We start from the raw sequence: 16413 nt of genomic DNA, 5'->3' as shown, positions 1-16413 counted from the left end.
ACGAATCAACTAACCGGCGAAGACATATAATTTGTGCACAAAGGCCCTGTTGAGTGGCATTTGCATAGGCATATACTCCTTATTCTACCAGTCTTGATCAGAAGTCTCCGAGTCGGACTCATTTAACTCGCGTTTTCTGTTCCGGACATCTTTTAAATCCTCCACCATTCTCTCGTTGCTTGCCTTCAACAAGCTTAGCGACACGTCATTCTTCCAACCGTCGATTTCATCCGGGACGTAAAGCACCGAATGAGCCGATTCATGTATTGAATCTGATGGCAGAGGGTCTAGGACAAGAATTTTGATCGTCAAATGAGAGGCGTCCTTCGTGTTCTGAGACAGCTTTTCGATGACCTTGTCAGCTTCCATTCTATCCCCTAACAATCGCGACCAAGAATCAAGGATGATAAAGACGACATCGTCATCCTCGAGAAGCTCAAGAAGTCCACGGAACAGTTTAACCGCATACTTTGGCTTTTGAGTGGATTTCTTCATCAATCGCTTGTTCTCTTGTTGCAATAGAGACAAATCGACACCTGGTCTCTTTTGCGAAAAGTGTTTCAACAGCTGACCGTTCAGACTATTGAGAACAGCCAAGGGTCCGCACAGCACTCTGTCGAACTTCTCATTCGTTCGAATCCCACAGAAGAAAGACAACACCGGAAACTCAGTTGATCTTTGAAGTGTTTCCGTTAGAAGAGCTGCCGTAAAGGACAATGGGTGATATAATCCATCTGGTGCATTTTCGGCTCTGACGCATAGGATATTTGATTCATCGAGACGCAGCCAGTTGGAAACCTCCGGTGTAGACATGATCCATTGGCTTTTCTCTCTGTCTTCGAGAGTTAACCGGCCGAGGCCAGCGCGCATGCACTCTGTAACATGTTTCTCTGGACTAGGATCGAAGTCTTGCAGAGATTCATACCATTCTTCGACAATTCTGTTGTTCTGCTCCGGAATTCTGACTTCTAGATCACCTTGTCGCCTTTTTGGAAGCGGTTCTTTCACTAGTTGCACAGTCAGTGACGTCGCTCATCAGTGTCAAGGACCAGCATGGACTTACGCCCTCCATTGACGGGGTTGAAACGGGGGTTGCTTGCGTAGAATCGGTGCAGGGCGTTGCAAACGTGTTCTTCGATGGTCTCCTTGGTAACAGCTTTAACGTTTCCTTCGTTCAAGTCCTGAGATAGCCCTGTTCAATATTTTAGTCCCTTCAGCACAATGACCCAACGGTCTGAGAGAAATGTTCTGGTAGGGAGGCATTCTCACTCACCTTTGACGACCTTCTCAATGATGCTCAGTTTGCCGCCGTTTGCATTTATAGTCTCGTGCATACGGCCCATTCGGAATTGGGCGCAGATGTCCAACTCCATCTGAAAGTCCGAAATACTGTCATCCAGTGAAGAGAGAGCCCCAGTAACTTGATCCTCTGATCCGAACTTCAGCTTTGATTTGAACTTGGCTGATGACGTATCAGTATCTCAACCTGGCAAAGCAAACGAACCATTAGACTAACCTGTCCGGTCCATCGTCATATCATCAATAATTCTCTGCAAAACGCCAAAGATGGCCGCCAAGACTCCGTCCGCCTTTTCGTGCAGGCGTTTTGACCAGACATGAACATCTGATAGCCTTTGCACCCGGTCTAGTTTCTTAGGTATGTCTGCCATGGCGCTCTCAACTGCCTCCCGCCGCTTCTCATGCTCGTTTGCAATCTGAGTAATCCGAGTGATTAGTCGATGCCTTCAGAGGAGATCTTCCGTGCTGCTATTTGGTCATACCGCGAGGATGGTCATGACACCACCTGATATCAGCGATCCGTAGACGTCGCTAGGGATGATGGACATGATCGCACCGAGAGCTGTGTCTCTCTTGCCGGCGCTTTTTAAACACTTTCTTGCAAAGTCTTTACAAGCTTTCCAGTTTCCCGTGCCATCTCGTTGCTCAATAGCTGCCCTAGCGAGACTAAATATGTAGTCCAGATCGCAAGTTGATGCTTTTTCTACACCCAGCTTTTTGAATGCTTTTCTTGATTCAATACTTTGCGCGAAATCCTTCAACATCATTTCGAATGTGTCCTTTTCCTTTCTTGAGCTCGCGAAGCAGCTTTCCAGGCTATAAATATCCCGTCAGCTATGGTGGACCTCGTGTGAATGATTTCGGCGTGACACACTCTGGAGCTTTGTTTCTTGGAACGAACGCGTCCAACTCATCCACGAACATCAACTCATCAGTTGTCTTCGAGGTTAAGTCTCCATCAAAAGCTCTGTATGCGAAACGAGCTGCGCTATTCTTTGTTGTTAACCAGTTACTAGAAGTCTCAGCTGCCGACCCTCCCAGAGACGGGCATTCTTCACTCATGCCGAGAGAGGATATTGATGATGACATCAGACGAAATGGAATCTTGTTGGAGTCAGCAATGAATTACTTGAGAATTCCTGAAGCTCTTTGGTCTTCGGAGCCTTTTAGAACGAGGAAAGCGGCTCTGGCGCGGCTTCCTCCAGAAGACCACGATCTCCGACAGCAATATCAAAACTTACATCAAACGTAGCCACTTTAGGCAGCATGATTGTGTCCTCGAGGGTATCCACAGATGCCTAAAGGTCTTGCGCCATATCAAATGAAATATCGAAGAGACAAATCCTTTGACAGGGGGCTTGGAAGCGAAGCTGACGCGACCCACATGGAATGGACTTGGGCGTAGGTCTTGAGAGAGAGGTCAGCCAATTGAAAGTTGACATTTCATGCATGAGATGCATGCCATACAAAAGGTCTTTTTCTCGCAGTTTTCAAACAATAGCTCTGCGCAGACTTTGCCGAATGAAGGCCAGGCGCGCGACCTAAGCAGCCTGCCGGGCGCTTATGCAAATATCAGCACTGGGTCAGACTTTGAGCCGCGCTCAGCCACCAGTTTTTTCGCAAGCTGATGTTGTTTCTCATGTGTTTTTCTTCCTGGTGATTTTCTCTAGTTCAATTCAGATTGCGTTGTTGAATGCCCAAAAGTCACCTCCCGAGATGGCCACGCTTGTTACTGCGAGCTTGCCAGTCCCGAGCGCCGTCATGGACTTAACCATGGCAACGACAGACACCGATAGCCAGCCCAGCCAACATGATGGCGGGTCAAACAACGAGGCTACAGTCGCCAATTCTGATGATACCTCCACACAGGGCAATGACAGCGAGAATGGCAAGCTTGACGGCAGCTCTCCATTGACCGATGCCTCGTCCTCTGGAAGTACCATTTCGAAGGAGGATAGGACGGTTGGAGTAGACGATCTAGCCGAGGACGCTATTGAGGAAACAGAGGATGTCCCGGATTGGCATGATGATAGACACTACCTATACGAACGATACATGGAGACAGTAACGCAACTGTCTAAGGGCGATCCTGGTCAGAATCTAGTCAGTGGCGTCATGGACTACATGCGTGTGGTCGATCAACGTCTTCGGCTTATCGAGGAGAAATTGCAAAGCAACATCCCCGACGAGCCAACGCCAGAGGAAGAACCTGCTGTTGACGGCGATGATATTCTTTCCGAAGCGAACACAGCGGACATTGACATCAACAACGTCCTACTGGAGGCAAATCTCTTCGAGGCAGAAGAGGGTGACTTCAATCCTGACGGCTTCTTTTTAGACAAGACACAGTGGTCCGGGGCATTTGCATCAACAATCGGCCCTTCTGAGATTCTGAGAGCCATGTACAGCAAGGCTTCTGACGCGGCTGTCGACAGAACCAACCAAGATGCTTCTGAGATTGACATCATCTATATCAGCATCTGGTCAGACCCTATTGCATCCTTCTTCAGGGACGTCCTCCTCCTTGATTGCGGCTCAGGGAATTCCATTCAACTCACGAAGCCATTTCGACCGCTGATCAGCAATATCAACTCTCTTAGAGAGCATCTCAGCAAGCTAGAAAGTGCTTATGGGTACGAGTCTCACCTGTTAAATGTGTCGACTGAATGAGCTAATCATGCCAAGTAACTCCCAATCTAATGACCACAGCACTGGGAACATTGATTATTTAGTGGCCAGCGCACAAACATCAACGGAATTGCCCTCAGACACTGATTGCGCGATTTCTGTTGATTCAACAGGGCCTGTGGAGTCAGACTCGTCGCATACTGATGCAACCAATGCCGAGCAACTCGGAAAGACCTACATTCGACCATCGGCGCTCCCACACTTCAGGGTCGTTCTCCAATTTGTTGATCGTTATCTGAGCAGCTCCCTGGAGCTGTATGAAAGACTAAAGTCTGGTCAAGAGGATAAGGTAGCCTTTGAAAACCTTTGGATGCTCTATGACGCGGGGGCTCTTATTTATTGCCCCTATCGAAGCAGCGATGGATCGTTCACCACTTTTGACAACCTTAGTGAGCGAAGTGGTGCTGCTAGTTACGTGGAAGGCGAGCTCACAGAGTTGCGTCCGAGGTACTCCCCACAGGCATACTGTGTGCTCTCTGTGAGGGGTGGTATTCCGTTGAGAAAGGATCTTGTACCAGGCTACGACGACGAAGATGATCTTGACAACGACCTTTTTCACGGCTTCGATACCCTCCGACTAGGAAAGCTACGCCTCTTCCGACACGGGGAGTTTGGAACGTTTCGTAAGGATCCACATGCACAACAACTCACAGCACGACAAGATCTTGGGGGTGTCTCCAAGAAGCGAAGGTCGCAAACAACTTCCTCGCTGATTATAGCTTGCTTCTGTATTGACTACGACGGCGATCAATTTGGTGCACAGCGAGAATTCTTCGAAATCAAGCCTTATGATGGTCTCAAGGATATTCGGGGTATTGAGGTTTATCCAGCTCACTACATAGGCGAGAGAGAAAGCGACCGTTTGCTGGCGAGAGGCAGGAAGTTTCTTGACCTTATGGAAAGTTCCCATATGGCTTACGAGGGGACAACTGCTGGTCATTTGCGAGAAACAGTGAGATACTTCCCGTCGATTCAAGGCTCTCGCCTCAAACTTCTTACACCTTTTGCAGATCAATAGCGAGGTCATTGTGGACTTCAAGATGGCGTACGAGCAAGACCAGAACTTAGCGGACGAATCATACACCAGACCAATCTTTTCGACTGGAAACAAAAATGACTGGCCGAGATCCAGTGTCAAAGGAGGAGGCGAAACTCATGACTGGCACGACATCGACGGCACTGTAGGCCACGCGTGTGCGTGGAGGTCGTCCCAAAACGCCACATATTACAGGCATCAAGACGCGCAGAGTTCGAAGGTCTTGCGAAAGCTCACTTTTATATTTGAGAGTCACACCAAGCCGGAAATGCAGAACAAACAGGCTCGGCGGGAACTCAGATCCTACCTTGAGGAGAATAATCTCATTAACCTGTTCCCAGGAGTTGTTCCAGGATACGCGTTGCGCAGTCGTAAATGGGGTATGTAGAAGCCAGTCTGGACTTGTCCCTTCGGACTACGTGTCGACAAAATTTGACGACTAACCAAATCTCAGTGCTTCTGGACTTAGATGTGCTTCAATACGTCCAACATAGCGATGATTGGGGAAATCTAGTTCTCCCGAGAGGCCACAGAGACATGGTTCAGGCTATGGTTGAATCTTACACTAGGCGCCCGGATGACTCTTTTCTTTCACATGACCAGGCCACTGAGAGAATCGACATGGATCTTGTTAGGGGAAAGGGCAAGTAACCAACTCTTACGATTACCGCCGCTCGCACTGACTCATAGTTTCGCAGGAAAGGGCTGCATTATCCTCCTTCACGGTGCGCCAGGAGTCGGAAAAACTTCGACCGCCGGTATGTTTCATCTACTCACAGTCTCACAGATGGATATATCACCATGATCTCCCTTACTAATGGACGTGTTTGACTTGCAGAATGTGTGGCTGCATACACAAAGCGTCCGCTTTACCCAATCACTTGTGGTAAGTTAGCCTAGGATCACCCGCCGTATGTGAGACGACTGCGTTTCCTGACCGACTTGTTCGCCAAATCTATAGGTGACATTGGGCATGTCCCGGAGACTGTTGAAAAGAATCTTGAAAAACATTTCAAACTAGCTCATCGATGGGCATGTGTCCTGCTGCTTGATGAAGCAGACGTCTTCCTTGCCAAACGGACGGTAAGATAGAAAGTCATACGTGATCATGACGATGAATAACCAAGACTTGTAGAAATCTGACGTGAAACGAAACGGACTCGTATCTGGTAGGTTGAATCCCGCACAGCTGCCGTCGTTCTTTTTGGCACATCTTCTAATCATGCCCGCCTAGTTTTCCTCCGAATCCTGGAGTACTACCCAGGCATCTTGTTTCTTACCACTAATAGGGTTGGCGCAATCGATGATGCATTCCGTTCAAGACTTCATCTTACGTTGTATTATCCCAAACTCGTGGAGAAGCAAAGCACCAAAATCTGGAAGAACAACATTAGGAAACTGGAGCAAGTCAACGAGCTGCGGGTCAAAAAAGGACAACAGCCGATCAAATACGACAAGGAAGAGATCGTCAAGTGGGCCAAGGTCAACTGGGAGAGTCTTCAGTGGAATGGCCGTCAGATCCGCAACGCATTCCAAACTGCCATCGCATTGGCAGAGTTCAAAGCCCAGTCGAAAGATAAGGCGCGACGAACCGGCAAGGATTTGTCTTCGCCTACTCCTAGAAGCCCAAAACGACCTGTCCTAAGCCAAGACACCTTCATGCTCATTGCAGAGGCTTCGACTCAGTTCAACGACTACCTTTTGCAGACACACGGCCAAGATGAAGACACGACGGCGTCGAGAGACCAAATTCGACCAGCCACTTTCAAAGAAAACAAGACTCGAATCAAGAGAGTGCAGGAGTCTTCTGACTCAGATACCGACTCGGAGTCTACTGTATCTTCAGGTGACTCTAGTCGTGATTCAGATTCATCGGCGTCAGAATCCGGGCTTCATCCGGACGCATCTGATAATTCTGAGATCTCAGATCCCGAATCAGAGGTAGAGAAGAAGCGTAAGAAGTCGAAAAGACGTAAGGAAAAGGTTGATAACACGGCAATCAAAGGCAAGAGGCCTTCAGAAAGGCGAAAGGAGGCGAAAAGGAAGGAGAAGAGAAATTCCGAGGACTGAATCAACGCACTTGAATGTCTCGTCCCCACCAATGTGTACATATTATTGAAGAGAGACACGACGATATCAGCACGGGAAGTCGGGGACTATGGAGACGGCGCTCGGAGAGAGGTGATAGTTGGGGCGGGTGCTTGGGGAATGGCATCAGCTATGTATCACAGGAAGGATACAAAATAAGTTTGTGACAGTAGCGGACCAGAAGATGGAGGTTCCTAAATATTACAAGGTACTTATCTCTACGGATGTAATGTCAAGTCTTTGCATCGTTGCCGATATCAAGTTGTTTTGATACATGATGTGGTCATGCGTCGATTGAGCCTAGCTTTAGCGGTGCATGCTTGGAAAGGAACCGCCCGAAAAAGGCAGTTAAGATCAAAATGTACCAGACTGTGCCACCACTCGTCATTCGTTGCGACTTGGCTCTTGTTTCCGGGGCTTGTCTCCGTCTGACATTCGTGTCAATAGGTGTGGTAAGATACGCTCAGACTGGCAAGCTGTTCGAGGCAGTGTGCCGAGAGATGGTGGCCCCCTTTCCACGTTGCATGTCTTAAGTATGCGCAGTTGACCGAAGTCTCGGTTAGGCAGTCTGCCTCGGGCGCATTGCTGGGCATGCTTCGCCATTCATTTTTCATTGGTCCACCGGGGCTGTGCTGGTTTTGTGTCACCACATACACCGCATCTTTCACCTACTCACCGCGAATAATCAGGCTAGGGCTGAAAGCAGGAAATGAGGCACACTTTTCTTTTGGCCCCCTTTTTCCCATTGCTACTTGCAAAATCAGGCTGAATTTTTCTACTTTGGTCGGCAAGGCTCTGGAGTTGGTTGCTCAGCCAGGGGCTTGAAGGATTCATTCTCATTTGCGGGAGCCTGGAGGCCTGCATGGGTACGGCTGCGACGAGATCCTTATCTCTTAAGAAATCAGAAGCGGCCTTCCCTGGCTCCATCAAAAGTCCTGCAGCCGTCCTGTCCCATCTCGAATCATCTCCTCCCTTTCCTCATTGGCATCCATTCATTCAAAGATGGCTACGGTCAGGTACAACCATCCGGTTTCGAGCGGAGATCTGATACCACGAATCGACGCACCTGAGTAAGTATCATATCCAGCACTTCCATCATTAAGAGTCCAACATGACTTCCTTTCCCATTGCTCCTTCATTTGATTGATTTACGACTGCATTTTACTCACGTTCCGCAGAAGTGACTCAAGACATGAACCCACAAAAGTCGCCAAAAACAGGTTACCAGCAAAGATGCCGGCACTGTCAAGAACACACTCATTTCCAGGTAGTCGGCGAACTCATAGTTCTGTAGACTCGACATCAGAAAGGAGTGAACTTGGTTCAGGATTGTTTTATGGTCCGAACAGATATGTCGGTTCTGAGGTTGGTCTTCATGGCCAGGACCACAAGGACCTCCATCTGCCGGTCATCATACATGAAGACGTGTCAGACTTGATTGTTCGTACATCTTCAAGTGCAAAATTTTGTTGCATCTTTCGCTGACAAGAAGAATAGGATCATCAGTTTGATACGAGCAATGAACCAGCGGACACGGACACATCCACAGCTCTGGCCGCAATCAGGGGACAGGGACTGCCACGCACAAAGGACCTGCCGAAGTCTACTCCAGAACCCAGCGAGATTACCGATCACGGGCATCAGAGATATAACGAGTTGAAGAACGAGAACCTTGTTCCACGGTTTCCAGTAGACGACGATGAACTCGAAGGCAATCTCTCGGACCTAATCTTTGAGGCAAGCTGTGAAAACTCTCAGGATAGACAGGAGTTTCTGCCAAAAAGTCAACTGGACAGACTGATTCATCCCAATTCAGTTCGCCTGGAGCTCAAAAGACAACTGCCAGATCTTACAGAGGACACCATCAGGTCTTACGCCAATCGCATCTGCCACGGTAGAGCTGAAACAATCGAGGAAAGTACCACAGAGGATTTAGTCAAGTCGTATCAGAAAGTATTCGCGGTCCTAGTCCTCGTCAATAAGGTTAATACTATTGAGAGGTTTCTCGAAGAAGGTCTGTGCGACGCAGACTTGCCACTTCAAAGATATTCCAGGAAGAAGGATGCCGACCGTCGCAAATTGGAGTTACGGCGCAAGAAGCAACCAGGCCGTCGGCTGGATTGCTTCAAGTCATGGAAACAAGTTACCATTAGGCACTTTGAGCAGTACCAATGGGCTGTAGTTCCTCCATTTTTCACCAAGGGTAAGAGAAAGAACGTACAACATTACGTTCTTGAGCCATCGACGGTGCTGCCATTCATCTTCACCGATAATGCGAGTGGCGACCATCAGGGCGGTTACAGCCGAGTTTACGAAGCTGATATCCACCCGGACCACCACAATTTCAATGGTTCTCAAAGGAATGAGCAGGACACATCAAAGGTAATCCTCAACCTCAAAGTGAGAAACCTCTCCCTCTAATACCATGAAGCCTTCACAGAACACCTTTGCAATTAAACGGCTACAAGACTCAACAAGCAAAGAAGCGTTCCAAAAGGAAGTACAAATCTTGAAGAGATTCAGTGGAGATGCCCACCCACATCTCATTTCTCTACTTGCGACATTCGAGCGGAGTGGCATATTCTACTTGATATTCCCATGGGCAGGAGCTGATTTGAAGACTTACTGGGAGTCCAAGAATCCGAGGCCAGCCTACAACGTGGAGACTGTCATCTGGATGGCAGAACAGTGCGGTGGCCTGGCCGAAGGTCTCACCAGACTTCACCAGTACGAGACCGGGCTCAACGACAAAACAGACTCCCCCAAAAATGAGTATCTAGCGCCAAATGTTTTTCTTAATGGTGGCAAAGACTCTGGGAGACCTGGTCCACTTTATGGGCGGCATGGTGACATTAAGCCCGAGAATATTCTTTGGTTCCCTGATCCAAAGGTCCCAGGTCACAAGGGAACCCTGAAAATCTCAGATTTCGGGCTTTCCGAACTCAACAGTCGGTACAGCAAGTCACAGAGAAGTCAAGTCCCGAATTCACCAGGCTATCGACCCCCTGAATGCGACTTGAGGAAGAAAATCATCAAACAGTCATACGATATCTGGACACTTGGCTGCCTTTACCTAGAGTTCATCACATGGACGGTAGGCGGATGGGGTTTGATCGAAGAATTCGCATCGCGGAGGCGAGGTGTAGATTCAGGAGAAACTGATTTGGGGTGCTTCTTTGAAATCAGAGAAGGTGGAAAGAATGCACGTGTTGATGCATTTGTCAAGCCAGCAGTTACGAAGGTCAGATATCTGTTCCCAGCGCCGGTCATCACTTGATAATCCACAGTCAAAAACCAATGCTAACCATCTCAAAGTTCGTATCAGAATTGCGCTCGCATCCGCTGTGTAGCAACTTCCTTTCTTCTTTCTTAGACATGATTATGGGGGAGATGCTCATAGTCGAGTCTGAACACACTCAAAGATTGGGATGCATGCAGGTAATGCAGCGAATTAAGACTTGGCATAGGAAATGTTTAGTAGACCCAAACTTCGCGTTGAGTTCATCGCGGCGAGTCTGATTGGGTCTAGAACTGGAGCTTACAGGGTTTGTATTCTTTGCGCGAATGAAGCTGTATCAGTATAAAATGTTGGGTAGCCGTAATATTAGTTGAACTTCCAGGCTAGAAGCGGTGGTATCGGACGCGTCATGCTTTCAACCAGTTCTTGCAGCTGAACCTGTGGTCGTTCGATCGGCGATAGAGCGCCAAATGCATGCAAGAGGAGTTCCATCAGTTACGGGCCATGGGTGGCTGAGATTGGGTGCCTGCTTGCCTGTTTGCCTACCGAAATTATGCGAACCATTTCCTGCATGCCGCCCAACGATGGGCCACAGCCTGCTTGGACTCCATTCTCTCTCCTCATGTCACGCTGCACCCTCCACACTCATTCATTATTCCCGCGTGCTTTCCTCGAATTTGAGTCCGTAGCTAGCCGCAGCCCATCCGTGTTCCAAGATCGACTTGATCGCAGCTGACGGGAGACGCCGATAGCGCTTCATTTTCCATGTTGAGAAGGAGATTCAAGCCAAAACAATACGAAAGAAATCAATTTGCGGAAGAGTCACAGACGCACTTGTTTCCGAGCGGCCACCCCCTTTTCGGACCTTATTACTCCGTTCTACTGTTGCCTCGTTATCAGACGAGATACCCCGCGAATCTGGCAGTTCGCCGGCCAATGACTTCACGATGCCTAGGTTTTGAAGTGGTTCCATTTGATGACTGCAGTGCACTAAGTAAGCAGGTCGATGTGCGTCATCCCTTAGCTTATCCACGCTACCATCCGCGTCCACCACGGACGACGGAACTCCTCACGAGCAAGCCTCAGGGCTCTTGCTACAAACTCGATTGGTGTTCAAGCCGAACTCTTGCAGTAGTGGTGCCATTTAAATGCTTGGCACGGGTCCATGATAGGGACGGATCACTCTGGTCGCCGTTCATTTGCACATGATTGCCAATGACCCAACACACTTTTCACATCGGCCCCGAGACACTGGCAGCCTGCTTCTCCTGTAGATGCAAGCCATGCGCTGCCTCACGGTTTGCACTCGCTCTATCCGGCAGATTCGGACTCCAGTGCGATACCCCGCCTTTTCCAGACGGGCTTGAAGGTTTTCGCCATCTCGTCGTTCTTTTCCCGTCTTCCCCCATCTATGAACGTGTTCGCATGTCGATCCTACTGATCCAACTAGAGCAGATGCCAGCATGTCGAATCGAATGCCAGACAGCAGAAATGACAGCGATTCGGAGAGCGATGACTCACCGAGCCTCGGAGACCAACTCTTCGGTTACTTGGTGGAGAGCAAGTTCGACTCGAAACGAGAATTTCTTCCTGAAGGATACATCGACAAAGTCATCAGCCGCAGCGCCATCCAAGACGAACTTTTCTTTGGTATGAAGCTCGATGGTGACGACAAAGCATTGATCAACTTCATCCACGCCCATTCCAAGAAGGTCTTCGCGACGGCCTACTACGCTCTTGGTGGTGTTGGAGGAAGCTCGCTTCTCGACACCATGGTTTACTTTCGTCGCCACGGCTTCACAGACAGAGCACTTCCAATAAACGACATTCAAAAAGTGGATGAAACTAGGAAGGCCAAGTCAAAGCTTCCATTCCCGTTTGATTTCAACGAAGACCCTAGGCTACAGCGCGTATGGCGGCGAATGCACATCCGTAGCTTCTATCAAAACCAATGGAAGTTCTTGGCGCCTGTGTTCTCACGAGAAAGATTTCACCATACTCTCCATCCGGATGTCATTCTACCTTTTGTTTGGAACAGTACCGTTACCAAAGAAGGAAGATTCAGCAAGGTCCACCAAGTTGAGATTCACAAGGGCCACCAGAGACTGCTCGGGGATAGGGTAGGGAAAACTGTCCACGCTATGTCTTTTGATCCCGTTTGACACTACACCCAGGCAGACGGTACCCCGGCCCGTATCGCTATAAAGGAGATTCTCACAACTGATGACGACGAAGAGCTGCAGCAGGAGGTGGAGCAAAATTTCAAAGTAGAGGCAGACGCTCTATCCGACATTGCAAGTCTCAAACACAAGCACATCATCGAGAGAATTGCTGCCATCACGCGAGGCGAAAATCGATACTTCATGTTTCAATGGGCTGATGGAGGCAATCTGAGAGACTTCTGGAAGAGCCACCCCTCGCCAGAATTCAACGCTAACTTGGTTCGGGAATCCGTCACTCAATTGCGTGGACTTGCCGACGCATTAGCAGTTCTTCACAACTACAAAGGCGAGGGCAACTACCGACACGGCGACTTAAAGCCAGAGAACATTCTCAGGTTCAAGGACAAGTCCTTTGTTGGAACCCTCAAGATCGCCGATATGGGCCTTGCTAAGCGTCATACTGAGGCAACGGACGCCCGATTAGGCCCGACAAACACAAAATATGGTACTGCGCGGTACGAGCCTCCTGAAGCAGTAACAAACAAACTGAAGGCTAGATCTCGGCTTTACGATGTATGGTCATTAGGATGCATCATATTGGAGTACATCATATGGTTTCTCTACGGTTATGACGGCGTCAGGGAGTTCACCGAAGCGCTTCTCGACGACACAGGCTGTTTCTACCGCGTCGAAAAGGACGGGAATCAAACGAAAGCTGAAGTTCACCCTATAGTCGTTCACTGGATGAATGAACTCAGCAGACACCCGGAATGCTCTAAGTCTACGCACACAGCGATTCGAACTCTTCTTGACCTCGTCCGAGATAGACTATTAGTTGTCGCTCTCCGGCCTAGTCCAGAGACAACATCTGAAATGTCCTCAGCAGTTGTTTCTGTTACCCTTGCTGATACCTCCGAGCCGCCACAGGTTGGCTCGGCCAGGGCCAAAGCCGCCGCTGCAAGCTCTGCGCTCCAAGCGATACTGGAAGATGGTGATGGAAACGAGAAGTATCTACTCGCGAGCAAGAACAGACCGGGCTTCAGACGCCCATCTGTCGCTGCAATCCCTAGATCCAGCAACAATTTGCAGGTTCCAGGACAATCTAGGCCGAAGTCAAACGCACCTGCCAAAGATGCCTCGATTTACACCACCGTAAGTGACCTCCATTCAGGGGTGAACATCAACTTCCTGCCCCTTTTCCTGCGTTCTTAGCCTACAGAAGCTTCGTTATTGAATTGGATTCCTGGATGCTGACGATTCCCACACAGAAGGACGTAAGTAGATGAGTGTGATCGACTGCACTCTGTACCAGGCTCATCGACTGACGAGCTATTTAGTATGTGAGTTAAGTACTTATATCATGTTTTGTAACTCATCCTCTCAGCGCTATTTACTAACAGAAACTGTACGGTCTGAAGGGGGTAAGTAGAACAATTTCACCGACTGGCTTCCCGTTTTCCTCTTAACTTTGGACGCAAATGGTTACTGATATATCTCTTCCTTTATTAGCTAGTAAGTAGAAAGAAATATATCTAGACGTGAAGGACTCCTTTAACCTAGACATGGGCCATCTGCAGTCGGTGAGACAACCCGCATTTTTACGCTGCCAAAGGACCCAAGCTCAAATGCTTGCTGACACCCACCCTTTAGCTCAACCACACCTGGTCATTTTACTCCGACAACAAATTCGCCAACAACCTTGTGGACACTTGCAAGAATTTCCCCGTGGATCTGAGCCTACCTCATTATCAAGGAATTTGTGCTCAATGTGAAGAGTTGGACATATTGTCGTCAGATTTTCAGATGACCGATACGCTCGCTGATATAGAGAAGAGGGCAGATACATGTGGCTTCTGCAAACTCTTAGCAAAAGCTTGTAAGAAAACAAATGCACCCAAGGGATTTCGCCTGCAAAGGTACGGGCCTACTCTCCGAATCGACAATGCTTCCGTACCGCTTCTCAGCATTGTTCGCGACCCTGGTAAGTCATTTGATTCTCTCGACTTACTTATCCAGTGAATAGACTCTGATAGTTTACTAACTGATAATGACTGTACAGGCGGAGGTTCGGAAATCCCAAAGTATATCCAGGTTGGCTTCCCGAATCTCTCTCCAACCCGCCACTCGCTGCACTTTGAGATTATCAGACAGTGGCTCAAAGAATGCGACAATAATCCAGCCCACGACAACTGCCAATGCGATGGAAATCCCACACTTCCTACTAGACTACTCGATGTCCAAACTTCGACAATTCGTCTCATTGATACACAAGGCTTACAAGGCCAATACCTTGCTCTGTCACATCCCTGGGGCGATCCAGCCATGCATTCCCATTTCTGCACTTACACCAGCAATATTGAGAGTCACAAAGCCGGTATCGACTTCAACATCCTTCCAGACACATTCAAGGACGCAGTCACAATAACGCGCGAGCTTAACATCAAATATCTCTGGATTGATTCGCTGTGCATCATCCAAGGTCCAGACGGTGATTTCACGGAGCAATCAAAGCATATGGAAGATGTCTTCAGCTCAGCGTACTGCGTTCTTGCTGCAAGCCGGGCGGCTGGTCAATGCGACGGCTTTTTGGGAGACAGAGTCGGACGAGATTACATCACATTTAGCAGAGGTGAAGACGAAGTCTATCACGTCTGCGAGGAGATAGACAACTTTCAGGGGGATGTCATTGATGGGGCATTGAACCAGAGGGGCTGGGTGCTTCAGGAAAGAGCCCTCGCGCGTCGGACCATCTACTTCACCGAGAAGCAGACATACTGGGAATGTGGCGGTGGAATTCGATGTGAGACGTTTACCAAACTGAAAAAGTAAGTCTCGGGATAGACATAAACAAGCCAAACAGCGCAATGTGACTAACACACGGTGACATTTTAGCAATATTGCGGCTTTTCTTGGAGACCCCAAGTTCCCTGAAGTCGCCATGCGTTCGACAAGAGGAGAAATGATCTATCTTTACCAGATGTTTTACCAACAGTACTCAAAATTGCAATTTTCAAAGGTCGAGGACAGGCCTTTTGCCATTGCCGGTCTAGAGAAAAGATTATTGCAGGGCTTTGCCACACGTGGAGGATATGGGGTATTCGACGATGGAAAGGGTCTTCTGCACCGGAGCCTTCTTTGGTGTCGATCTCTCGGCGGGACTCTCGGGAGAATCAAGTTTCCGGTTGAGAAGAAGATTTTTGTACCGACGTGGTCGTGGATGGCGTATGAGGGAGGCATCGACTACCTGGATCCGGAGTGGAACAAGACCGAGTGGGAACAGCAAGATCTCCGATCCCCGTGGAGCGCAGACTCGCCTGTGCAGTACACCACGGACAAAAACAGCACCATCTCTCTCGAAGCTACTGCGAGAGATTTCGATGAAGCCAAAGCTGTCAAGGAGCACATCACGCTTTACTTCGACATGCCTGACAAGGCCGACGGTCGTACGCCAGGCTTGAAGTGCGTGATCCTAGCGCGGCCCAAGACTGGATCTACAACGACGGACAGAATGTGTTATGTCCTTCTTGTTGCGCCACAGGTTACGAAGAGGTCCGGAGGCTCGACGGTTTTTGAGCGAGTGGGCGTCGGGAAAATGCCTGAAAGTTGTGTGTCGCAGTTGGATAAAATTGAAGTCAAGCTCCAGTAGATTGAAAATCATAACATTCTGTCGTTGCTCTTCGGCATTTCAACTTCGAGGTCGATTTTACCAACAGTCTCAGTAAAGGTCGACCAGCCGATGTTATGTATGCACATGTAGTTGAAAACATCAAGTGACGACGACGACGACGACAACGATGACAACGCCGACAACGACTAAAGAACCAGCGGTCATACTATCCATCTATCAACCTGCACGTCAAAGTCATCCAAGTCAGTTACGGCGACCGCCCCATCTCAGCCAT

The 16413-nt window shown here is 48.9% G+C and overlaps 4 protein-coding genes across 4 annotated transcripts; 3 read left to right on the top strand and 1 right to left on the bottom strand.

Annotated features, from left to right (window-relative positions):
- Positions 1-84: 84 nt before the first annotated feature.
- CGCS363_v004344 (uncharacterized protein) lies at positions 85-1847 on the bottom strand (the record flags this gene model as incomplete). The annotated part of the gene is made up of 5 exons (XM_036636193.1): positions 85-1007; positions 1064-1192; positions 1274-1462; positions 1517-1715; positions 1782-1847. 5 exons carry the CDS (start codon positions 1845-1847, stop codon positions 85-87), a joined length of 1506 nt encoding a protein of 501 aa, XP_036497197.1.
- Positions 1848-3015: 1168 nt separating this feature from the next.
- Positions 3016-7093, top strand: CGCS363_v004343 (uncharacterized protein; the record flags this gene model as incomplete). The annotated part of the gene is made up of 6 exons (XM_036636192.1): positions 3016-3932; positions 4009-4939; positions 4998-5403; positions 5478-5670; positions 5714-5781; positions 6258-7093. 6 exons carry the CDS (start codon positions 3016-3018, stop codon positions 7091-7093), a joined length of 3351 nt encoding a protein of 1116 aa, XP_036497202.1.
- Positions 7094-8113: 1020 nt separating this feature from the next.
- On the top strand, positions 8114-10257 carry cdk8 (putative cyclin-dependent kinase 8; the record flags this gene model as incomplete). The annotated part of the gene is made up of 5 exons (XM_036636191.1): positions 8114-8181; positions 8461-8551; positions 8609-9493; positions 9552-10205; positions 10252-10257. The coding sequence occupies 5 exons, from the start codon at positions 8114-8116 to the stop codon at positions 10255-10257; spliced, it is 1704 nt and encodes a 567-aa protein (XP_036497203.1).
- A 1555-nt stretch (positions 10258-11812) lies between these two features.
- YDA (Mitogen-activated protein kinase kinase kinase YODA) lies at positions 11813-16157 on the top strand (the record flags this gene model as incomplete). The annotated part of the gene is made up of 6 exons (XM_036636190.1): positions 11813-12469; positions 12524-13663; positions 13780-13785; positions 14162-14492; positions 14571-15336; positions 15404-16157. The coding sequence occupies 6 exons, from the start codon at positions 11813-11815 to the stop codon at positions 16155-16157; spliced, it is 3654 nt and encodes a 1217-aa protein (XP_036497200.1).
- Positions 16158-16413: the final 256 nt, after the last annotated feature.

This window comes from Colletotrichum siamense, assembly GCF_013390195.1.
Source record: "Colletotrichum siamense strain Cg363 chromosome Unknown KSG_Cg363_contig03, whole genome shotgun sequence".
In the NCBI taxonomy this organism is placed as follows: Eukaryota; Fungi; Ascomycota; class Sordariomycetes; order Glomerellales; family Glomerellaceae; genus Colletotrichum; species Colletotrichum siamense.
This window is presented reverse-complemented; position numbering and strand designations above follow the sequence as displayed.